Genomic DNA, 25,212 nt, shown 5'->3' on the forward strand with positions numbered 1-25,212 from the left:
CTTGATATAAAATAATTAAAAATATTAAAGACAAGATGATGGGTTGCATAAGTAATGGGCCCCTTTGGTATAATACCTGTAAATAATTACTTTTATTGCCATTTTTATTCAGAGAAGTCAGGGCATGGATACATGAACATTTCCAAGTCACTCTGCAAGAAGGAAACGAGTGAGGAAAGACACCCAGAAAACCCAGAAGAAGTTATAGGCTTCTGTGGCTGTGATTGGAGAAATTGTGCATAGTGCATGTATCCCCTGTTATACAGCTACATGATGAAGTAGTATAGAGGAAGATTTTCTTAAACAGAAGACCTGAAAGTTCAGCTACAATTTGTCAGAAGGTGCATCTGAGATGCAAGCCTAGATTTGATGCTGCACTCGGTCTGTACTGGCAATACCTTGTTCTGATTATTTTCCTGTACAGACCAAGCAAGTGAGGTTAATAAATCGTTTATTATATGGCTATTTTTTTTTTTACCTGCATCAACAAAATGTAATAGATATTTATGAAGTGTCTTCATGTCCAACTTGGTTTTTCTAATCGTGTTTTTAGCTTTCTGGTTTGTAATGATGTTTTCTATCTGTTCTTGACTGTTCAGAGCCGTGTTTTCATCTTGTTGGTCTTCATTTTCCATGTCCACTTTGAGCTTGTTTGCTGTTAATTCCTCCAATTCAATAAAAGAAAATGTCAAATGTCAGCGTCGCAAATCTGATACATGATCCTGACCAGTTGTCATGGTAACAGTCCAAGATGGGAAAATATCAGACCAGAAATCAGCTATTCACAGCACGCATACTATTGTAGCCATATAATAATTATATTTACTTAAGGTGTCTTTTTGTTGGTTGAAATGCAGATATGAATGAATGAATCTACCAGACTTAAAAATGTACACGTTACTCTTCATGCTATTTTATTTGTCTAAACATAAATGCCCACAGTTCCTTATAATGTTGATCAACAAATCATCTCATCTGAAATGACAACAGTATGGTTTTCATTTACAGATGAACATCAGTCATTTCTAAAGAAACTTTGTTTTTATTAAAACTATTTTAATTACAACTTTTCTATTGTAATAAATGTTTTTAACTTAAAAATGTACAGTAATCAGAAATTAATCTTGAGGAAAAAAATATCAAATTTGTAGGAATTTTCTTTAGAAAACTGCTGTGTATAAATTAGTAGTTCTGATGTTCCTTCGACATACATTTCTGCATTTCTGCACTCCTCCAGGCCTTGTTTTGGCCTGATGCTTCGATTCTTTTGGCTTTAAAGTGAGGCTGTAACAAAGATAAAAATCTTGGGCTTTACTTCACAAAATGTGGCCCTCAAAATACAGAAAATGGTGTTTCAGAGGGTTATAAATTTCAACATTTTCTGCGGGGTGTGTGTTTGTGTGTGTTGGGGGGGGGGTGACCCCAGATCCACTTACAATACTCGCGTATGCAGCGCTGGCCGCGCCGCAAAGTCACGCCAAGTTCTCCCCTATGGTGTGAAAAAATCCAGGTGAGAACCCTGTGTGATACTGGTCCAGAACCAGGAAGCGAGCTGGTAATGTCTCTGCAGACCCCTCACACACTGTTTAAGCTCCTCCCCTCTGGTCGACCTTACAGAGCTCTGTTCGTCAAAACAACAAGACACATATACATGCTTGTACAGAGAGAGTACAGTTCAAACTGGAGTCAAATTCCTTGTATTCTTTGAAGATACTTAGCGAATAAAGGCTATTCTGATTTCTTAGTTTTTTATTTTTAATAAATTTGCACAAAAAAACAAAAATGTTTTTCCATGTTTTCATTACGGGGTGTTGTGAGTAGAATTTTGATGGGAAAAATTAATTGACTCCATTTTGGAATAAAGCTGTAACATAAAATGTGGAAAAAGTGAAGCGCTATGAATACTTTCTGGAGGCAGTGTAACTGAAAATTAGGGGTGTCACAGGTGATGAAGCCCATGGTTAGCATCGGATATAGTTTAGAAGTCATGGATCAGATCATTTTTGGATCAGCAAAGACAGGTACTGCTTTGTTTTCCAGTTTTAAAAAGAATTTAATGAGCAGTGAAAACAAGGAACCTTTGCTTGTGTTCCTGAATGTAAACAAGGAGTCCAACATTTTACATTTTTTAATTAAAATAATTATAAATTGCAGTATGAACAATATAGTGCATATAAATAGCATTTGTCATAATCATGAAAAGTGTAAAAAAAAAAAAAAGGCAAAAGGAGCAAGTTTATAATAAAAAAAAAAAAACAGCAATGAAGTTGTTGGTGAAAGGGTCATGGTAATAATTTTATTTGTAACTGTTTGCGATAAATACATGAGTCATCCCCACTGATCGACATTCATTCCGATCAGTAGCCCGGCCGAGCAGATGCTTAGAATATGTCTGGAATACTGATTATTTTCTGGAGCAGCTCAATAAACTGCTAATCAGCGCATGAAGTTTTGTAAACCAGGGCTGTCCAGTTCGGGTCCCACAGACCATGTTTAGCCTGCATTTTATTTATTTATTTATTTTTTGAGCTGACAGAAAAAGGGTGTCCATAGTTAAATTTTCAAGATGAAAGGGGGTGCCCATACACCCTGAAATCAGCCAGTGATCACCTCAGATAAGGGCAATATGTTAAAAAAAAAACAAGAAGAAAAGTAAATATTCTTTAATTTATTGGAATGGAGGTGAAAGTTTTTTTGTTAATACTTTTTATTTAACCAATTTTTCAAGAATAGTAGTAAAACATAATCAGAACACAGGAAATAAGAAAAATAAATGGAAAAAACAAAACTGGGGGAGAGTTTCACAGACAAGTCCTCTATGTCCATTATGACTGGAATTTTATCTTGAATGCAGTCCACTGCTGCCATTTTTAAAGTCTTTTTCTCTGATTCTCAAGCAACAAGTTAATCTTTAATAGTATGTATTTCCTCAACAATGTCCAGCCATTGTTTTGTCATTGGAGGGTTGCGTTTCAGCCAGTTCCTTGTCAGGGCCTTTTTGGTAGCAATAGACACAATTTTGAAAAGGTATGTGTCTTTCTTTTTAATTATTTCACCAGGTATAAGTCCCAGATACACAGTACCTGGATCCCTAGGTATTTTAGAATTTAAAATTTCCTCCTTCAATTGAATTACATTGTTTCAAAATGTTTGTATTTTTGCACATGACCAAAAGATATGGGAGTGATTGGCGTTCTCATGCCCGCATCCTCTCCAACATTTCTGTAATTGTTTGGTCTTTATATGTGGGGTAATAAAAAACGTATGAGATTTTTCCATCCAAATTCTCGCCATCTTCTTGAGCTAGTTGTGTGTTACACATGGAAGGCCAATCACTCCCAGACAATGATACATTGAGTTCACCCCATTGCCCTTTTGAAGACAGTTATACAGTTTCGATACAGTCTTAACGTTAATCAAGTTTAAACTCTTGTTTGAGTTTATCAAAGGTCTTAAAAGTTTTCCCCTCCCTGACCATTCAGTAAACGTATCATCTGACTCAGTGGTCTCCAAACTATTCCAGAAAGGGCCAAAAGGGTGCAGGTTTTCATAGCAGCAATGTCATTCATCATTGCCTGATATGTTTGCAGGGACTGAAATCAGTGAACAATAGTGTCCTTTCAGGAGGACAAACCACGGACGAAGGAAGGAAACAGCAGGCGACACTAACCTGGACTGTGTCAACATCAGCCTACTTTATGTGTGTACACAGAAACTCCACATGACTGGGGTAGTCAATCCAACTCCAAATCGATATCATGATTATTTAAAAACTTTCACCTCCAGGGAAAGAATTTACAGACCACAAGGGAGATAATGCTATTTTAGGAGAAACCTTGAAAACCTGGTTCGAGATTGTTAAGAAAAACAAAATGGAAGGAGATAGTAAATTATTAATATGGCCCTCTATGACTCCAAATTTTGTAGATGATAAGTTAGATCAGTGGTCTTCAAACTATTCCAGAAGGGGCCGAGAGGTTGCAGGTTTTCTTTGCAGCCACTGACTTCAGCAGGTGATTTCACTGATGAACTCATCCCACCTGTTCAAAGGGATGTTAATCAGTGAAATCACCTGCTGAAGTCAGTGGCTGCAAAGAAAACCTGCAACCTCTCGGCCCCTTCTGGAATAGTTTGAAGACCACTGATCTAACTTATTTATCATCTACAAAATTTGGAGTCATAGAGGGCCATAATAATAATTTACTATCTCCTTCCATTTTGTTTTTCTTAACAATCTCGAACCAGGTTTTCAAGGTTTCTCCTAAAATAGCATTATCTCCCTTGTGGTCTGTAAATTCTTTCCCTGGAGGTGAAAGTTTTTAAATAATCATGATATCGATTTGGAGTTGGATTGACTACCCCAGTCATGTGGAGTTTCTGTGTACACACATAAAGTAGGCTGATGTTGATACATTCCAGGTTAGTGTCGCCTGCTGTTTCCTTCCTTCGTCCGTGGTTTGTCCTCCTGAAAGGACACTATTGTTCACTGATTTCAGTCCCTGCAAACATATCAGGCAATGATGAATGACATTGCTGCTATGAAACAACAGTAACCTTGTTGAGACACTGTCTTTGTTCAATTTGCCAGTAAAAAAATCAGTTTTTGTGCCTGTCTGATCTTAATCTGATCCCATGTTGCAAGTCTTAGTAGTCAAATCACCTGAAATCTGTTTTTTTCTCTGTCAGTTTTCACCATGCTTCAATAAAATGGTTTGTAAACGAGCAGGTCCAGGGGCGAATGCACAACCACACACACAAAGGTCAAAACTGACCTGTAAAATCACCTCCAAAAAATGGTCACAGGAGATATAGTATGTTGACTGGAAGTTCTTATCAAAAATTAATGATGTGGAAAGATTGAGCAGCAACACAGCAGCTGATGGTGAGAGTTGCAGTGTGTTACAGGATTAATGACACACCGATGCATATTGGGTCAGTAATGCTTCACTTGCATGGTGTAAATATGTCCCATACTGTTTTGGTATGCAGAACTTTAGCTAGATGGAGTGAGAAATTAAGGTGATGCTCCAGTATGTTTTTTGCACACCCCCCACCCCCCCCCCCCCCCCCCCCCCCCCCCCCCCCCCCCCCCCCCCCCCCCCCCCCCCCCCCCCCCCCCCCCCCCCCCCCCCCCCCCCCCCCCCCCCCCCCCCCCCCCCCCCCCCCCCCCCCCCCCCCCCCCCCCCCCCCCCCCCCCCCCCCCCCCCCCCCCCCCCCAAAAAAAATCCACTCCACTCTCGTTCTGCTTGCTTGCCCTGCTAGGCACTATACCATTATTATTGCAACTGATCTGGTTAAGACCAGATGAAAAAGCGTGAGCATTGCCACACGGACACACAGAATACATCTGGTCACTTGCTATATACAGCGCATCCAGAAAGAATTCACAGCCCTCATTGTTTTCCACATTTCATGTTACAGCCTTATTCCAAATTGTTCAAATTAATTTTTGGCTGCTATTACAGCCTCACGTTTTCTTGAATATGATGCCACAAGCTTGGTGCACCAATCTTTGGACGGTTTTGTCCATTCCTCTTTGCAGCACCTCTCAAGCTCCATCAAGTTGGATGGGGAGCATTGATGCACAGCCATTGTCAGATCTCTCCAGAGTTGTTTAATTAGATTCAGGTTTGGGCTCTGGCTGGACCACTCAAGGACATTCAGAGTTGTCCTGAAGCCACTCCTTTGATATCTTGACTGTGCACTTAGGGTCATTGTCCTGCTGAAAGATGAACTATCACCCCTGTCTGAGGTCAAGAGCACTCTGGCTGCTGAAAAATCATCCTCACAGCATGATGTTGCCACCACAATGCTTCAGTGTAGAGATGGTGCCTGGTTTCCTTCAAACATGGTGCCTGGCATTCATGCTAAAGAGTTCAATCTTTCTCTCATCAGACCAGAGAATTTTGTTTCTCAGGGTCTGAGAGTCTTTCAAGTGCCTTTTGGCAAACTCCAGTTAGGCTGCCATGTGCCTTTTACTAAGGAGTGACTTCCATCTGGCCAGTCTACCATACAGGTCTGATTGCTGCAGAGATGGTTGTCCTTCTGGAAGGTTCTCCAATCTCCACAGAGGAATGCTGGAGCTCTGACAGAGTGACCATAAGGCTCTTGGTCACCTCCTTGATAGCTCAGTTTAGACGTGCGGCCAGCTCTAGGAAGAGTCCTGGTGGATCTGAACTTCTTCCATTTACAGATGATGGAGGTCACTGTGCTCATTGGGACCTTCAAAGCAGCAGATTTCTTCCCCAGATTTGTGCCTTGAGAAAATCCTGTCTCAGAGGTCTACATACAATTCCTTTGATTTCATGCTTGGTTTGTGCTCTGACATGCACTGTCAACTGTAGGACCTTATATAGTGGGGTAAAATAGTATTTAGTCAGTCCCTGATTGTGCAAGTTCTCCTACTTAGAAAGATGAGAGAGGACTGTAATTTTCATCATAAGTACACATCAACTATGAGAGACAAAATGAGAAAAAAAATTCCAGGAAATCACATCGTAGGATTTTTAAAGAATTTATTGTAAATTATGGTGGAAAATAAGTATTTGGTCACCTAAAAACAAGCAAGATTTTTGGCTCTCACAGACCTGTAACTTCTTCTTTAAGAAGCTCTTCTGTCCTCCATCAGTTACCTCTATTAATGGCATCTGTTGGAACTTGTTATCTGTATAAAAGACACCTATGCACAGCCTCAAACAGTCAGACTCCAAACTCAACCATGGCCAAGACCAAAGAGCTGTCGAAAGACACCAGGAAGAAAATTGTAGATGTGCACCAGGCTGGGAAGAGTGAATCTACAATAGTCAAGCAGGTTGGTGTGAATAAATCAACTGTGGGAGCAGTTGTAAGAATGGAAGACAGACAAAGCCATTGATAATCTCCCTCGATCTGGGGCTGCACACAAGATCTCATCCCGTGGGGTCAAAATGATCATGAGAACAGTGAACAGAACTCCCAGAACTACACAGAGGGACCTGATGAATGACCTGCAGAGAGCTGGGACCAACGTAACAAAGGCTACACACTATGCAGAGAGGGACTCAAATCCTGCAGTACCAGGCATGTCCCCCTGCTTAAGCCAGTACATGTCCAGGCCCTTCTGAAGTTTGCCAGAGAGCATATGGATGATCCAGAAGAGGATTGGCAGAATATCATGTGGTCAGATGAAATCAAAATAGAACTTTTTAGTAAAAACTCAGCTAGTCATGTTTGGAGGAAGGCGAATGCTGAGTTGCATCCCAAGAACACCATATCTACTGTGAAGCATGGGGGTGGAAACATCATGCTTTGGGGCTGTTAGAATGAACAGGCCATGTATTGTGAGATTTTAAGCCAAAACCTCCTTCCTTCAGTGAGAGCATTGAAGATGCAATGTGTCTAGTTCTTCCAGCATTGACAATAATCCCACACACATTGCCCGGGTTATGAAGGAGTGGCTCCGTAAAAAGCATTTCAAGGTCCTGGAGTGGCCAAGCCAGTCTCCAGACCTCAACCCCATAGAAAATTTGTTGAGGGAGTTGAAAGTCCATGTTACCCAGCGACAGCCCCAAAACATCACTGCTCTAGAGATCTGCATGGAGGAATGTAATGGAATGCTCTGAGCAGAGCCTTAAACAGTGCAGTTAGAGAACAAAATGGCTTGTCTTTTGTGAATTTGAATAGTACTACAAAATGAATTATTCAAAGAATGTACTACTGTGCAGAAATGTTATTAAAAATGTGAATGTAATGAATACTGCAGAAGTGATGGAAAAATATAAATATAAAATAAATTTCAGTGAAGAGTGAAAGGCAACAAACACTAATCAAAATGAATGCCACTGAAATATAATAGTCATGTCACATGTCACACTCGGAGTACATTCAAGATTTGTGGTGGTGGGTGGTGTCCATTCAGCTGCTCCTGTTTTTGTTTGGGGTCGCCACAGCGGATACAGCCAGATCCACATTGGCAGATTTGTAAATGTGCAATATCCACAGTTCCTGTACATACTTTTCTTATTTTTTTTGCATGTAATTTTGCTACTATGTTCTTATAACTTTCTTTTTTCTTAACATGCGCTCTGAGCAGACCTCGTCTTTTAAGACCTATTAGGTCTGCATGCTGTTTACTCAGGTTTATATTTGCACTGAAAATGCTTGCACCTTACTTTTCATTGTACTTGTTACAATGACAATCAAGACTCTGAACTGGCTCGAGTGTCTACACCTTAAAACTGAATTATTATGAATGAACACTGTACGGAGCATGTTGATCAATTCTTCATCTTTTTTTTGTGGGCTCTCAACTTATAATCATCCATTCATCCATCGATCCATTTTCTTCCACTTTATCCGGAGTCAGGTCACGGGGGCAGCAGCTCAAGCAAAGCCGCCCAGACCTCCCGATCCACACACACCTCCCCCAGCTCCTCTGGGGGAACCCCGAGGCGTTCACAAGCCAGCAGAGAGGCGTAGTCCCTCCAGCATGTCCTGGGTCTTCCCCGGGGCCTCCTCCCGATGGGATGTGCCCGGAACACTTCTCCAGCGAGGCGTCCAGGAGGCATCCGGAAAAGATGCCCGAGCCACCTCAACCGGCTCCTTTCAACGTGGAGGAGCAGCGGCTTGACTCCGAGCTCCTCCCGAGTGACCGAGCTTCTCACCCTGTCTCTAAGGGAGCGCCCAGCCACCCTGCGGAGGAAACTCATCTCGGCCGCTTGTACTCGCGATCTTGTTCTTTCGGTCATGAGCCAAATCTCTTGACCATAGGTGAGGATCGGAACGTAGATCGATCGGTAAATGGAGAGCTTTGCCCCCCTACTCAGCTCTGTCTTCACCACGACGGTCCGATACAACAACCGCATCACTGCAGATGCTGCACCGATCCATCTATCGATCTCATGCTCCATCCGTCCCTCACTCGTGAACAAGACCCTGAGATACTTAAACTCCTCCACTTGAGGCAAGGACACTCCACTGACCTGAAGAGGGCAAAGCACCTTTTTCCGGTCGAGAACCATGGTCTCAGATTTGGAGGTGCTGACTTTCATCCCGGACACTTCACACTCGGCTGCAAACTGCCTCAGTGCACGCTGAAGGTCCTGATTTGACAAAGCCAACAGAACCACATCGTCCGCAAACAGCAGGGATGAGATTCTGTGGTTCCCAAACCAGACCCCCTCTACACCCTGGCTGCGCCTAGAAATTCTGTCCATAAAGATAATGAACAGAACCGGTGACAAAGGGCAGCCCTGGCGGAGGCCAACGTGCACTGGAAACAGGTTTGACTTACTACCGGCAATGCAAACCAAGCTCCTGCTACGGTTGTACAGGGACCGGATAGCCCTTAGCAAAGGACCCCGGACCCCGTACTCCCAGAGCACCCCCACAGGGTGCCCCGAGGGAAACGGTCAAACGCCTTCCCTAGATCCACAAAGCATATGTGGACTGGTACGGCGAACTCCCATAAACCCTCGAGCACCCGATGGAGCGTGTAGAGCTGGTCCAGTGTGCCGTGACCAGGACAAAAACCAGACTGCTCCTCCTGAATCCGAGGTTCGACTATCGGTCAAATTCTCCTCTCCAGTACTCTGGAATAGACCTTACCGGGGAGGCTGAGGAGTGTGATCCCCCTGTAGTTGGAACACACCCTCCGGTCCCCCTTCTTAAACAGAGGGACCACCACCCCGGTCTGCCAGTCCAGAGGCACTGTCCCCAACCGCCACGCGATGTTGCAGAGGCGTGTCAGCCAAGACAGTCCCACAACATCCAGAGATTTAAGGTACTCAGGATGGATTTCATCCACCCCAGGAGCCTTGCCACCGAGGAGCTTTCTAACCACCTCGGTGAATTCGGCCTGGGTAATGGATGAGTCTGCCTGTAAGTCCCCAGTCTCTGCTTCCTCTTCAGAAGACGTGACAATGGGATTGAGGAGATCCTCGAAGTATTCCTTCCACCGCCCTCTTGGAGCACCCCCCACAGGGTGCCCCGAGGGACACGGTTGAACGCCTTCACCAGATCCACAAAGCACATGTGGACTGGTTGGGCGAACTCCCATGAACCCTTGAGCACCCGATGGAACATGTAGAGCTGCTCCAGTGTGCCGCGACCAGGGACCGCGACCCTTATAATCAAATTTATACAGTTATTCTGTGATTATTTTGATTTATTTTTAGATTACTTTCTTTAATAAAATAGACAAATTTTTTTTTCTTTTTGTAATTGAAAAACATCAGACACCGCATTTAAACTTTTGCACAGTAGTGCACGAACAAACCAAATGTCTCCATCTGTCTGCAGGAAAAGAAAATCTTCCAGATCCCGTGGATGCATGCTGCACGTCATGGCTGGGACCTGGAGAAAGATGCACCGCTCTTCATGAGATGGGCCATACACACTGGTATGTATCTATCTATCTGTCTATCTATCTGTCTGTGTGTGTGTGTGTGTGTATGTATGTGTATTTATGTATTATCTATCTATCTATCTATCTATCTATCTATCTATCTATCTATCTATCTATCTATCTATCTATCTATCTATCTATCTATCTATCTATCTATCTATCTATCTATCTATCTATCTATCTATCTATCTATCTATCTATCTATCTATCTATCTATCTATCTATATATATATATATATATATATATATATATTTATTTTTATTTTTATTTTTTTTTTTTTTTGCTTTAATCACTGAATGTAGTGAGTTCCAAATAATATGCTAAACATGCTATAAATGGACAGTTTGATTGAAACATTCCTGTGCAGATGGTCGGTAAGCAAACTTTCAAAATGTAGCATTATCAGATATTTGTGAATAATGGTTCTTCATGCAGTGCTGTCTGAGTGATTGGAAATCATGGGTGTTCATTTTAGGTTTGTGTTCTTGCTGTTTATCCTGTGAAATACCTCCAGATTCCTTGAACCCTTAAATTATATTATGCACTGTAGCCAGACATATGCAAATACCTTCAAATCTTTTTTAAGGAACATTGTTTTTATGTTTACACTCACCTGTTTGGAGTAAAATTATTTGCTCTTTTTTTATATCTCATTGCTAACCCAAATTTGCCCTGTCTTAGACACATTTGCATTTTCCATCTCATCCCAAATTTACAAACTAGGACATGAGGATAATATTTTTTTCTTCAATTCACACTATACAATGTATAGACAGCCTATGCTGTCAGTACGTTCCTCTGTGTGCAGTTGGTTGTCTCGACAAAGTTGTGCAGTTTTCTGTTTCTGGGCAGGGAAATACCGGCCAGGTGTAGATAATCCAGATCCAAAGACGTGGAAGGCTAATTTCCGCTGTGCCATGAACAGCCTGCCAGACATCGAGGAGGTCAAGGACAAAAGCATCAAAAAAGGAACCAATGCCTTCAGAGTCTATAAGATGCTTTCATCTTCAGAGAGAAATAACAAAAAAGGTGAGGGCTGCTGCTCAGCACCACACTCTGGCAAAGCGTAGGTTTTCCTTTTACGTTTAATTATAAATGCTTTAATTTTCCTCTTTTACTTTTGACAGAACATGTTTGGATTAGAGATTAGATTAGATAGAACTTTAATGATCCCTTGATAAAGGCATATTCAGTAAATTATACAATGGTTGAGGTATTTCTTCACGCTAATCTCAAAATTGCACCTCTGCCTTTGTTCTCATCTAGGAAAAAAGAAGACTGACAAGGAAGGAAGAAGCAAAGGAAATAAAGGGGTATGTGAACACCCAAACTTTTTTTTAATGTATGAAGCATGCAGTGTTTATAGGATGATAGTGAGGCTTTTGATTTATTTATTTTATTTTTTAATGGACACACAAATGCACGCATGAAGTTTGTTTCCACGTGAGGAGCTTTTCAGACACATGAAATATTTTATTTCTGCACATCTGGAGTAATGTGACTGCTGAGGAACTACAGGGAGGTGACAAATGACACCAAAGAAGAGCATGTTTTTGGTTTCTCTCATTTCACTTTGTCATCTCCATGCTGAGGGCTGATTGGTCATGTGAATTACCTGCACATGTGTGTGTGTGTGTGTGTGTGTGTGTGTGTGTGTGTGTGTGTGTGTGTGTGTGTGTGTGTGTGTGTGTGTGTGTGTGTGTGTGTGTGTGTGTGTGTGTGTGTGAAATACTCAAACTATCCTCAGTCATGTCGTTTATTTGTATAGCAAACTAAAACGACTGGAATTGACCACAGCTAGAGTTTTTAAATGTTACTATGAATAAAAAACATTAAGTAATTGTATAATGTAGCAGGCAAAAGTTGATGACTTGAGGAGTAAGTAGAAAAAATATATTTCCATCAACTGACAGAAGCTGCGGCAAACACAGTAAGATGGTTGTAGATTTAGAGGGACAGATGAAGACTATAAGAAAATCATTTATTAAACACATAATAAATGAGTGAGAGAATTCAAACATGAATAAAGTGTGATTGATTGATTGTTTTTATTAAAGTGTCATGCACCACTGGTGCCCAGTCCGCATGAACTTATAAGACACTCCATATACAAAACAAAATAACCACATACATGTCACAAGTTCAACAATACAGTACAATTTCAGGATACAACAGGGTACAACACATGTTGCCTCCTTTCCCAGGCTTTACAGACAAAAACAGCAAAAGCAAATGTTTCTTTTTCAAAAATCCAACTCAAGATTTTCTCCTCAGAAAACCAAAACACATCTACATTATTTTTTTGCACACATTGAAATAATCAGAGTACAAAGAACAGTAAAGAACAAAATGATACTCATCTTCCACAAGATCAAGGTCACAAAAAACTCTCTCCTGTTCACAAAGACCCTTATACCTGCCCACTTCCACTGCCAGAGGAAGACTACCAGATCTAATCTGGGCACAAAGGGACTGCTGTGTCTGAGACAAATTTAGCTTCACATAAGGCTCAGTCTGGTATTCCTCCTTAAATTGGATATAATTTCTTAGTTTCTTAGTTCTTAGTTTTCTTCCAGATATCATTTTTCCATTGCATTTTGTAATAATTGAGAAAAAATTGTTTTAGGAAATTTAAATTGCACTTGCAATTTATTCATGTAAATGTAATTCAAATTTGAAATTGTGAATAAATTAGGTATCTCTTTGGCTCATGGATAATTATTTGAACAATCCCATGAGAAAAATTTTGGTCAGTGTGTTTTGACTTGATCACTTGGACAGGGGAGTCTGATTTGGGTTGACTGATGGGTTTGACAGGCACACCGTTCCTCAGTCTGGAGATGATGACAGCCGATACTCGGCCAAGCACATTTTGTTCCCTCTTTTTTTTATATTGTCACTGGTGCTGTGTTGTGATTTCAGGACATTCCTTGTACTTAGGTGGTGAACTACTACATATGTCATGAAAATGAATAAGTCTGCCTTTGGCTCCTGTTTCATATTGACACCTAAATATTTTGTTACATGTGGAAAAGGCAGTTAAAATAGTCTTCCATTTTCTTTTGAGGTCGTGCTCTCAACCAGAACCAGAAGTTTCACATTCCAGTTCACAACCAAAACTGAAATGAGGAAATTGGACAGCTGTGGTTCACTTTTCATACAGCACTCAGCGACCTAAGCCATCTTTTTGCCTTTTGGAAGCAGGCATCAGTGGAGCTTTTTTAAACCAATACAATATAATGATAGACTTTCATATTGACAACATGTATACTGACCTGGATGTTAGATGAGCTAAATAGATTTGAGTTGTGTGCAGGAAGTTGCATATTACTAGTGATGAAGTCATTTGTCAGTATGGTGACGTTGGTGCTAAATCCAGGACAATAGTATTGGTAGTGACCCTATCATTGCTAAAAAAAACAAACAAACACTGTGTTTCAGGACTTCATACAGTTAACCATTAGAAAACCTGATGCTGTTCAGTAAAAAATTAAGTTCTTACAGAGGCTGCAAATTACTCCTGGAGCAGACACTTTTCCAGAGCTTATTCTCAGGCTCTCGAGTGCAAATGTCATATAGTCCTGTCTGAGAGGCTTGTTTGTCTGTCAGGCAAATCAAACCAGTGACCTCTCAGAGGAAATACGGCACAGATACCCCCCCCCCCCCCTTTTTTTTCTTTCCCTGAACTCGCCACATTGTATGAACATGTAATGTACTTCACTGCATCAGAACTTTTTTTTTTCTGTTCAAAATACAGTCTTGGCTAATCCATGTACATGATGTTCAAGTAAAGATGCATCTTGATTGCTTCATTTCAACTCCACTGTCCTAGTGTGAAAGTGGTAAAATTACAAAAATTGTCACTGCTGAATTATTTATGGAAGTGACTGTATTCAGGTGGGATGCAGTAATGCTCAATATGTTGTTTCCACACCATAAACAAACCGTAAAAACTACCATAAAACAAGAAGAAACCACTTGTAATAGTATCTGCCTTGCTGCAGATACAGTATCTGCAGTAACTTTCATATCTGCTAAATGTGGCGTCAGTGTCACCAGGTTGGCGACAATGCTGGTGCCAGTACTCAGGGAGGAAATGTTTACTATTTTTGTAACTTCCAAGTTGAATCACAAAATAATTAAATATTAAGTTATAACAGCCAAGTGGCCTCTGTGTACATGTATCCGTGCGTGCGTGTGTGTATGGCTTAGATGGAGAAACTGGGGAGAGGTGACATTTTCCGTTTGGCATTCTTATGTATTTTGGGTCAAGGATGAATGGTGTGAAAAGAGAAGGTTGATAGGATGAATATTTTTGGAGAAATTAGTTATTAGCTAACAACAGTGAACAATGGATGTTGTGCTGCAGTGCACCATGGGAGTTTGGGGTTTTGGCGTTTTAATAATAATGTAATTGTGGTTCATGTTTGTTGAGATTACATTATATTAGATCACTGGTGTCCAAAGTATTCCATAAAGGACAAAGAGTGTGCAGGTTTTCTTTGCAGCCACTGACTCCAGCAGGTGATTTCACTGATTAGCATCACTTTGAGTAGATGGGATGAGATCATCAATGAAATCACCTGCTGGAGTCAGTGTCTGTAAAGAAAACCTGCACCCTCTTTGTTCTTTATGGAATACTTTGGACACCACTGGATTAGATAGAACTTTATTAATTCCTTGGGAAGACTCCTTCAGGGAATTTGAGGTTCCAGCAGCTTTGTATAGCAGTACACATGGTAAGAAGCACACATAGTATCCAAAGTAAAAGTAAGAAATAATTTGCAAAATGTAAATATAAATACCAGAAATACTGCTCACTACTGGCTTACTGACTGCAACTGCTCCTCTCCTTCAGCCCTGTAGCGCAGTGGTAAAGTTGCTGACTGGTAATCAGAGATTTGGAAGGCGTGGGTTCATGTCCAGTGGGTGGTATGTTTTTTTTTTTTTTTTTTTCTTTCTTCCTTTTTTTAATTTATTCCACATAAGCGGCACGATGTGGTCCCACAGGTACAGGCTGTTTTTTATTTATTCCACATAAGCGGCGCGATGTGGTGCACCTCACACTGTTCCTGCTCGAAAGACACCATTGCGTGGACGATCTCACACACCGGGATCGTGCATGCCTACCCATCGGCGCCATGTTTCATGGTGTGCAAATTCAGACTGTTTTGCCGTATTTGTTCAAACTTCGCACTATGTGTGAAGGGGCCTTTAAGACAGTAAATTAACATTGAAAAATTACATAATTAACAGGAAATAAAAGGGTTGAGTTCTTACTCTAAAAACTGTTGAGGTCTAAGATTCTAAAAACATAGCTCACATGCTATTCTAACTCATTATAGAAACTTTGCATAATTTATTACCATCCTTGAGATGTCAGCTACCTATTTTATAAACACTACTCAATCTAGAGCTCGTGGATCCCCACGGGCAACACGCTAGTGTGTGTGTGTGTATATATATATATATATATATATATATATATATATATATATATATATATATATATATATATATATATATGGCATCAGTGTTTGTGTACTTGTGTCCATCAGGCCAGCTCTGCATCTTCCGAGTGGACAGGTTTGGTAACCACTGACTGGACCAAAAGGGAAGGCGTCAAGCAGGAAGCAGATGAGCTTATTTTGACAGACAGTGTCTCAGGTACAGTATTTTCTCCTTTTAAAAGACTTTGGGTCATTAGTGCTGTTTTGTGTTCACACTTTCACCTGCTTTGTGTCTGCTGAGGTAAGTTATTATTGCCACACTGCCACAACAGTGTCTCCTGTGTCTGTGCCGCCATGTCAAGACTTTATGGGGTCTTTTCCCCCGATTAGGTGTTGGTGGTTTGACAGTGAGTAGTAGGCCCACATTTCGAGGTTGGCGTTACTCTATTAACTGTAGAGAAGCTGTTGGCATGTCCGCCCACAACTCCCTCACCTTTGTTTTGGACCAGTCCCCATCGCATATACTATGTATTTGTTGCATGAGCAACACTTAATGATGAGATAACAAATACAGTTTTAATGCATTAAAACACCAGGAAGTAGAACTTACCAAATTTAGGAAAGAAGATTTTTGAAATATAAAAATGAAAAAGTGTTTCATATTCCGTATGTAATTATGTTGAAGTGTTGAACCAGCTAACACCTCGATCAGATATTTAATGTCCTTTCTTGATAAGGCTAACGAAGAGCATGTTGCTCGTTAAACCAAAGGCCCCTATTTTGATATTTTGACAGCCATTGAGTCACAAAGAAATAATTTACAGTGCCGGTTCTATTTTTCGTTTTTTTAAATACCTACCCTTTAACACACCAGATCTGTGTTCCATTCCATCTCTGACATGTGAACATTTACTAGCCACCAACTCTAAACAATACTTACTAGCTCACCAATAGTGTTCGCTCTGTGACCAGCTGGTCAGGTTCGTGCTCCTCCTCTGTAGTCTCTGAAGTAGGAGGACAAATACTCATGTTTTTTTGTTTTGTTTTGTTTTTTTACTAGTTTGGAAGGGTGTGTGACTTATTGCTCCGGCGCAACTTGCATATCATGTTTTTCCTCTTCAAGTGGCATTTTTTTTGACAGGTGTGATACCAGAAAATACGGTACATAGGAAATAATTATGAGGACGGTTGTGTTTTTATCAACAGCAACACGGCCACCAGTCTTTTATCCCTGTCATTCAGTCTGGGCTTAATGGTAGGCTTTATTTGTAGTAGGAAACAACAGTATTAAATATGATTAAAGCATTGCATTATGTATTTCTACATTATAGACACAAAAACTGAGGGAAAACCAGTGTGCTAGGCTTCTGATTAAACGGTCTGTGAGGTATGAAGATGTCCACAGGATGGAACAAAAACTTGAATGATACAGGCACAGGCCTAAGGTTCTGCAATTAGTGAGTCAGTGATTGTACTGATGTCATAGCAGTTGTTGGAACATTACTCAGTTCCCACCCAAACTCTGATGTATCTCCAACTCCCCCAAATTCCACAAGCCTTCAGAAGTTCCGTTGTAGATTACACAGATGTCACAACAGAAGAGTCTCATTCAGGCATGATGTAATATGACTTCATCTCACATCTGTTCACATTCACTGATTTTTCCAGTGGGAAAACTTATCTGCTGATGTGCAGATCCTCCACAGAGTGGTGATGAGCCATTGCATGGTCCTTCAAGTCCACACGCATCAGTAGATCCGAAGATCAGCTGATGAACACCACTAGCAGAGCTCACGGCCCCCATCAAGGAAGTCAAACTAAACAAAGGCTCCAATTTGCAGTTGTGTTATCCCAAATCTTTGCTTTGAATCATCAGGGTGATCTTGTTGCAATTTAGTGGATGTTGCCCACCTCCAGCAGACAGGAGCTCAGCCCGAAAACCAATCTCAAGTGGACTACTCAGAAAGACTAATCCACTGTAACATCAGCTATCCAATTAACAGATAACGTGCTTGCCAACAGTAGAGCCCCCTGCTTCACTAATGGTCACAAAGAATTTGCTTTTGATGTACCCTAAATTTTGACCTATAAAGGGAGGTATAGAGTTTTGGGGATGGCAGCCTCAAACAAGATTTCCGAGTAAATAACTGTTAAGGCTTGATAATCAGCCACAACATTCATTAGATGGAAAGTGATCTTGTCTGTCTACTTTCAGCCATTCACAGTTCAGTAGATCATGTGATCAACAGCGAGCAACTGCCATTCGTGTGTCAGACAATCGAGGTGACCACTGAGAATGAAGAGCAGACTGTGAGCTCCTCCCACTCGTACCCGCTCCAAATCTCTCCAGTGTCCTCATGTTGTGGTGAGATAACACATACTAGTTCTCGCAGTTTTTCACACATGCACGTGCGCGCACATGTGCATACTCTGTTGCTGGTTAATGTTGTATTGCATTTTTCTTTGCAAGTACAGTATGTGATGTTTGCAAGAAAAAAGCCTGCACAGTCTGTGTGCAAGCTGCAGAACAGGGATACAGTATGACAAGAAAGTGGGTATGCTGGCTGTTTTTTGTTGTTTTGTTTTTTTTAACTGCTGTTCTTGACTCCGTGTGTCTGCACTGTGAAACAGCGAGACAGATGCACACTGTTGATGAATTTCTTGCGTATTTAAAGTGAAGCAGTATGTTCATGTGTTAAAAATGCACAGCTGTGTGTGCTGATCCCAGCAGCAATAAACACTGGCAGCTCGCTGCACCTCCAGATGAACCGAGAGGGAGTGTACACTTTTTTAGTGAATCATGTTCAACTGACTAAACTTTAATGTGTATGTTTTCTAATTACATTGTTGGGTGACTTTCTCATTACTGTTCAGATCTTTCTTTGATATTGCAGGGTTTCGTTTGAGTAACTCTACTGCTGTGCTGCTGTCCACACTTTCCGTCCTAATCAGTCAGTCCGCCAGAGCTGGACTGACTGGTTATTTCTGGTTAGGGCTTTCAGCTTCTAATTGTCTTTCTTCCTCTTGACACCACTGGTGTGAAAGTCAGGCTGAAAGTTTACACTCATGTCTAACTTGTTTTATTTTTTCCACAGTATTTATAGCATATGAACTTTGTTTTGCTGTCTTTTTTTGTTTCTTTTCATTTAAAGTAGGGGAAACATGATAATACGAGCTTGGTCAGTGCTTGTTGCCTGTTCTTAAGTTTGAAATAAATTCTTAGATCTGTATTTTTCTTATCTGTTCTCTGTTCCTGTTCATGCAGCCTGTAAACCTGTACACTGCTCTGCTCTTATCTCTTCTTTATTTATACAGGCAGTGACACAGACAGCGACACAGATGACGCCAAAGAGGTGAGGCGTCTCTCTCACACACACGCACACACATGCACAGACACACACGCACAGAGAAGCTGCAGGACTTTCTGTGTGTGTGTGAGTCTCCATATTTAAATCAACAGCAACAGGTTGAGTTTGCTCAGTGATGCACAGGTGACTCCAGCTTTGACTGTAATAATGTGGTGCCTCCTGGTCTTCAGATGAGCAGGTTTTTACCTGTTTGAGCCTTGGCACTGAAAGCGGCTGTGAGTTTGGCACGTTCTCTTCCTTCCTGTGGTGTGGCACACGTTGAGAAACAAGTGGGCCTCATCAGCGACTGGCTGTCAAACATTAACTGTCTGATCTGCTCTGCTGTCTTTGGAGTACATTCTACACAGTACATGACCTGAGAGTACCTGCTTGATGTGTACACGTTTTACCTCCTGGAAAAGACTGCAGCTAATATGCTGTCAGTTATTTATACAATCAGCTGACTGCTTTATAAAATCTTACTAAATCTTAATAATGTCCATCACCCTGTTCCAGAGGCCAGAGACACACATTTATGTTTCATTTCCCAAATTCAAACACATTCAGGTGCGTGTTTGCATGCAGTCAATAATCTATTTATCAAAGTTAGCAAGTATAACTCCAACTAAACCAGTTTCCCATTTGTTTATAGAAAATGATCAAATCTTGCTACAAGTTAAAAACACCTTGGAGGAACTGTTCCATCTCTTACCAGTAACATGGCGGCTTAAAAAGTCTTATTGTTCATCAAAAAATGTTTAATCTCAGAAATGACTCAAAGCAAGATTTTTTCTCAAGACTTAACACAGTAACCTACATGTGATGAAACCCTTCAGCTCGTTTCTGGAAGCTGACTTTTGATTCCTCATACCTGGGCTTCAGCCTGTCCGCCTCTTTCCTGGAAACTAAAGTTGATCCTTCTGACCTGCAACAGATTTGTGCTGCAAACATACTGACGCTGAGAAGGTTTTTGAGATTTCCTGATTCTCTGTGATGGAACTGTTCATTGTTCAAGCGAGGAGCCTCTGCAAAGCAACCACAATGGAAATGTGTACTTTAAATTGTCTCAATAAATTGAACATTGGCACCTTAAAATTATAACTAAACACAGCTAAAACAGTTATTTGAAGTAAATGGATTTGTTGATGATTTACCATTAAACTGTAGTAACATCATGCCATTTGAATTAGTTGAATAGACTGGTACTAGCTCGCCATGGTGAACTAGTTGTCCCGACCCTACTTTAAGGCATGGTTAAATAAATACAGTTGTATGCAAAAGTTTGGGCGCCCCTGATAATTTTCATGATTTTGCTTTATAAATCATTGGTTGTCTGGATCAGAAATTTCAGTTAAATATATCATATAGCAGATGAACACACTGATATTTGAGAAGTGAAATGAAGTTTCTAGTATTTACAGAAAGTGTGCAATAATTATTTAAACAAAATTAGGCAGGTATATAAATTTGGGCACTCTTGTCATTTTATTGATTTGAATACATTTAGCACTAATTATTGGAACACAAAATTGGTTTGGTAAGTTTATTGACCCTTGACCTCCTTACACAGGTTAATCCAATCATGAGAAAGGGTATTTAAGGTGGCCATTTGCAAATGATTCCCCTCTTTCCATTTCTTCTAATGAGTGGCAACATGGGAGCCTCTAAACAACTCTCAAATGACCTGAAAACAAAGATTGTTCAACATCATGGTTTAGGGGAAGGATACAAAAAACTATCTGAGAGATTTCAGCTGCCAGTTTCCACTGTGAGGAACATAGTGAGGAAATGGAAGACCACAGGCACAGTACTAGTTAAGGCCCGAAGTGGCAGGCCAAGAAAAATCTCAGATAAGCTGAAGTGAAGGATGGTAAGAACAGTCATAGTCAACCACAGACCTGATCCAAAGACCTCCAACATGATCTTGCTGCAGATAGTGTCTCTGTGCATCGTTCAACTATACAGCACACTTTGCATAAGGAGATGCTGTATGAGAGAGTAATGCAGATGAAGCCTTTTCAGCCTGCATGCCACAAACAGTTTGAGGTATGCTAAAGCACATTAGTACATTAGTACAGCTTCATTTTGGAATAAGGTGCTGTTATGCACCTGCCTAATTTTGTTTAAATAATTATTGCACGCTTTCTGTAAATACTAGAAACGTCATTTCACTTCTCAAATATCAGTGTGTTTGTCTGCTATATGATATTTTTAACTGAAATTTCTGATCCAGACAACCAATGATTTATAAAGGAAAATCCTGAAAATTATCAGGGGTGCCCAAACTTTTCATACAACTGTACATGAGATGTCTGACAGTATCATATTTGTTAAGAAACACGCGGTTAATGTTAAAGGACAATTTGTTGTAGTCAAACAGTGAGTTTACGTGGTTTAAGTGACATGTTTGTCAATAAAAACAAAGCTAATGATATTGGTAGCAGTTACCGTCAAAAAGTAAGGAACAACTGATGAATAAAACATGTTTTCAAAGTCACCATAAAACTGTAATGGTATCATTAAGTATTTGTATCGGTACTCTGTATCGAAGAGTAACCAAATGTATGTACTTGTATTCTGTCTGGGAAAAAGTGGTATCGGTGCATCCCTACTTTAATTATCAACACACTCTTATTGTTTTTGCTGTTAATTTACACACTGATGGAACAAACTGGTTCTTTCAATTCTCGCTGATTTCTTGTACTTCTTCTGCATCATTTTGATTGACAGGGTGCCAGTGCAGTGTGGAGGCGGAATTACCCATCATCAGTTCTCAGGGTTCCAACATGTTCTCTTCCTGGCATGGCCACGTTTGTCAATGCAAGCAAGCCCAACTTCAGGGTGACCAGCACGCGAGACCCCGCCCCCATCATCAGCTACCACAGTGAGGTCTGGGTGCCAGGCTACAGCCCCGACTCCCAGCTCCTACCATCTCCAATTGCGAGCCACACCCACGAGATGCGAGCCAGTGTCATTATGAAAACTTCGGACGTCACATCTTCCTGACCTCTGACCCCGTTTGAGGGAGCACCTACACTTTTGGATCATAGGAATGAGAGAGTGGCACTGCATGGGATGGAGCAGGGCAAGCTTCAAATCCTTTGAGTTCACTGTAGGGCCCCGCCCCGTTTCAGACTCTGATTGACCCTCATAATTAGGAAATTTGCTGATTTATTTTTATACTTTTATCTTGAAACAATGGGCCACAATGCAGTTTCAGCAGTCCATTAATTAGCGAATGCTTAAACGCCGTCGTCATCGGTGCGCTGTCGGAGGAAGTCATTTGCTGTGGTTCTCTTGCTAACACTTCAGCTTATCGTCTGATCTGTCAAATCTTTAAAGTCAGTGACGGAATGATGAGCTTTTGGTGGTGAAAACTGTTTTTTATTTAACAATACATGAAATGAAAAGTCTGGAATTCAGTCTATTGTAGTTAAACAAGTTAAGGTTTCATCTTAAACGTCTCCCTCCTGATGGGCACAGAATACTCGATCTGTGAATGTTTGTACTGTGACTGAAATTTACTATAATAATGATGATACTTTCTTACAGACTCACAAATGGGTCCATTAAAACATTTAAAAATATAATAAATGTATACATAAAATGTAAATATACAAACAACTTGTTTAAAGACCAGACACAAACCCGTAGTATGTGAATAATTATTGACAACACAGCAAGCTGTGGGGCAGTATGAGAGTTTGATGGTGTAACAATTCTAGGCACTAAAACCACCACCTTCCTTTTTTTTTTAATTGACCGATTGAGTTATAGAGTTATGAGTTATAGTTATATTGGAGTTGTGGAGCTAGCAGCCGCTCTGCATGTACCTGATCCCATCTGTTCTCAGAAGCTAAGCGGAGTGGGTCCTGGTTAGTACTTGGAAGGGGACCTCTGAGGAAGACCAGGGGCTGGCTGGCTGTGTTTCTCCAGGTGAAACTGGAGTTTCATCAGGAATGGTGGGCATCCGGTGTAAAACTTGTGCCAAATTCCAGTGAGGATCTGTACTGGATCTGCTGTGGTAACTCTGAACAAACATGGGAGCTGAAAGTCAACATGGAGTTACAGAGATAGCTATCAGTTTTTGTTGGAATTACTTGAGCAAAGCAGCACAAAGGCGTCACACCACTTAACCAGTTGTGTTGCATTTTTGAGGAGAAGGAAAAATCTAAATGGATTCCTTAGTTCAGTGACACAGCTTTGCCATCAACTTATAGGACGTTCTTGAGTGGTTCTACATGAAAATGACACTGTCCATCTTGTTGTGGTCTTCCTGCAGTCCTCGTCCCAGTGTCCTAGTTTCTTTGAGCTTGAAGTTAGTTGTAGGAGAATAGAAATGAGCAATGAGACGACGTCCACCTACCTAACCTTTGTAAGATCATCCTGTCCGTAAGGCAGAAAAACCACGTCGAGGACTGTCGAGGTGGAATGAGCCGAGGTGCTGAAAACTTTTAGAAAGTATTTTGACATTCTAACGTTTTGAAGATGTACATTACCTTTCAGTATTGGCAACAAGTAAAGTTTAGACCTAAAATTACTAATTAACATCACAGGAAGTATATGTCTGAACTTCCTGTAAGTGACACAATGACCCCCCCCACCCACATGTGGGGACTGGCTAACAGCAGCTCTTTTTTCCCCCATTTTTCGGCAACAAAACAAATCTGGCAAACTGTATAACGTTGCTGTAAACATGCATCTCCTCCAGTTTAATATTAATAAGCTGAAGTTTTAAAAAGCGTTTTGTTTTTAAAAGTTTTTAAAACCGCTGGTGTGTGCATGCACGTGTGCACGTAGGTTTGGTGCCTTTCTAAACAAAAGCAGCTCCTTGTATTTGAGCTCTGGATGTTGTTTATGTGATCTGTTTTATAAATTCAGCTTAACGACAACACATTTTGTCATTGACAACACTGGACGACTTAACGTTTAGTTTGGGAACAAGTTAGGCGCTTTTCTCTTTTTATCATAGTTTAAGCTGCAGTGTTAGCATAAGATATCACAGCAAATGATTTACTGAGGATTAACTGATGAGGAAAAATGTGGCCTTCACTTTTTGGATACAATGTTTAAGTTTATGGATTTTAATTTAAACAGATGAATTGTTTCAACAGTAAGATTGAAGAAAATTCTAAGGTGATAGAATTAATATTTTAAGACCTAATTTGCCCTGCAAATGAGAAGACGTGTGTGTCAGTAATCTTGGAGACCTCAGGACTTTGTAGAAAGATGCAGGTGGGATGACAGAGGGACTGAATATGTGAACTCCTTCCTGCCCTTTGGTGTTAATAATGTACATAGCTGAGACGCGTGTGCTGAGTGCTTCATGTGGCTTTTGCACCTTACAGGCCGCGCCGGGCAGGCAGCTTAGTCGGGTCGCTCCACGTGCACTGAGCTGTATGGATGAATCGGGATAACACAGTTCTCCTCCTGACCTGTTTACTCCAGTAAGAAAGTACCAAAATGTATTTTGTCACTTGTCGGTGTGTTTGAGGCCTTCACAGAGGAAGGAGAGACGGACTGAATCTCAGGGTTTAAACGTGAATGTCGTGACTACAGTGCAAGGACAAGCAATACTTCATTGTGCTGTGTCTTCCTCTGTGTTCTTCCTTACGCTGAGTGCATGTGACTCGATCAGCATTTTGCCGTGTTAGCCTCTAATTTGCACTAGCTTTAAATCCCAACATCCAACCCCAAAATGCAAATACATGTCACGAGCAAACTGTCAGCAGTTTGGGGCCCAATCCATCAGTTTCAGCAGGAGCTAAACTATATTTACTTAACAAATGAAATACTGCAGTTTGAAATTTGTGGGTTTCAAGGGCCAACCTGGAGTACCCAAAAATCCTCTCAGCCATTTAGAGTTGCGTTCAAAATATTAGCCCTGTGTTTAAAAAAGTGAGTAAAGCTCAAAATCTTAAAATAGGTTTTATTTACATACACACAGATGTATTGGGAACAGTGAGGAGAACGACTCGTTTGACTCAGATTTTCAGAGAGAAATGCACAGAAACCAGCACGAACAACATT

At 40.8% G+C, this 25,212-nt stretch overlaps 1 protein-coding gene across 3 annotated transcripts in view; it reads left to right on the forward strand.

The window, feature by feature from the left end:
• Positions 1 to 25,212, forward strand: part of irf2 (interferon regulatory factor 2) — a 48,647-nt gene that overhangs the window by 22,005 nt on the left and 1,430 nt on the right. For 2 of the 3 annotated variants that reach the window (XM_034182348.1, XM_034182349.1), the window contains exons 3-9: positions 10,279 to 10,378; positions 11,238 to 11,414; positions 11,652 to 11,698; positions 15,944 to 16,052; positions 18,051 to 18,200; positions 19,151 to 19,188; positions 21,913 to 25,212. The exon at positions 21,913 to 25,212 is cut by the window's right edge and continues 1,430 nt beyond it. In XM_034182348.1, coding sequence (XP_034038239.1) covers positions 10,279 to 10,378; positions 11,238 to 11,414; positions 11,652 to 11,698; positions 15,944 to 16,052; positions 18,051 to 18,200; positions 19,151 to 19,188; positions 21,913 to 22,188 — 897 coding nt within the window. In that variant the 3' untranslated portion in view covers positions 22,189 to 25,212. The remainder of the gene's footprint in view (positions 1 to 10,278; positions 10,379 to 11,237; positions 11,415 to 11,651; positions 11,699 to 15,943; positions 16,053 to 18,050; positions 18,201 to 19,150; positions 19,189 to 21,912) is intronic. The other variant, XR_004563851.1, reaches the window with a different exon arrangement.

This window comes from Thalassophryne amazonica, chromosome 11, assembly GCF_902500255.1.
Source record: "Thalassophryne amazonica chromosome 11, fThaAma1.1, whole genome shotgun sequence".
Lineage (NCBI taxonomy): Eukaryota > Metazoa > Chordata > Actinopteri > Batrachoidiformes > Batrachoididae > Thalassophryne > Thalassophryne amazonica.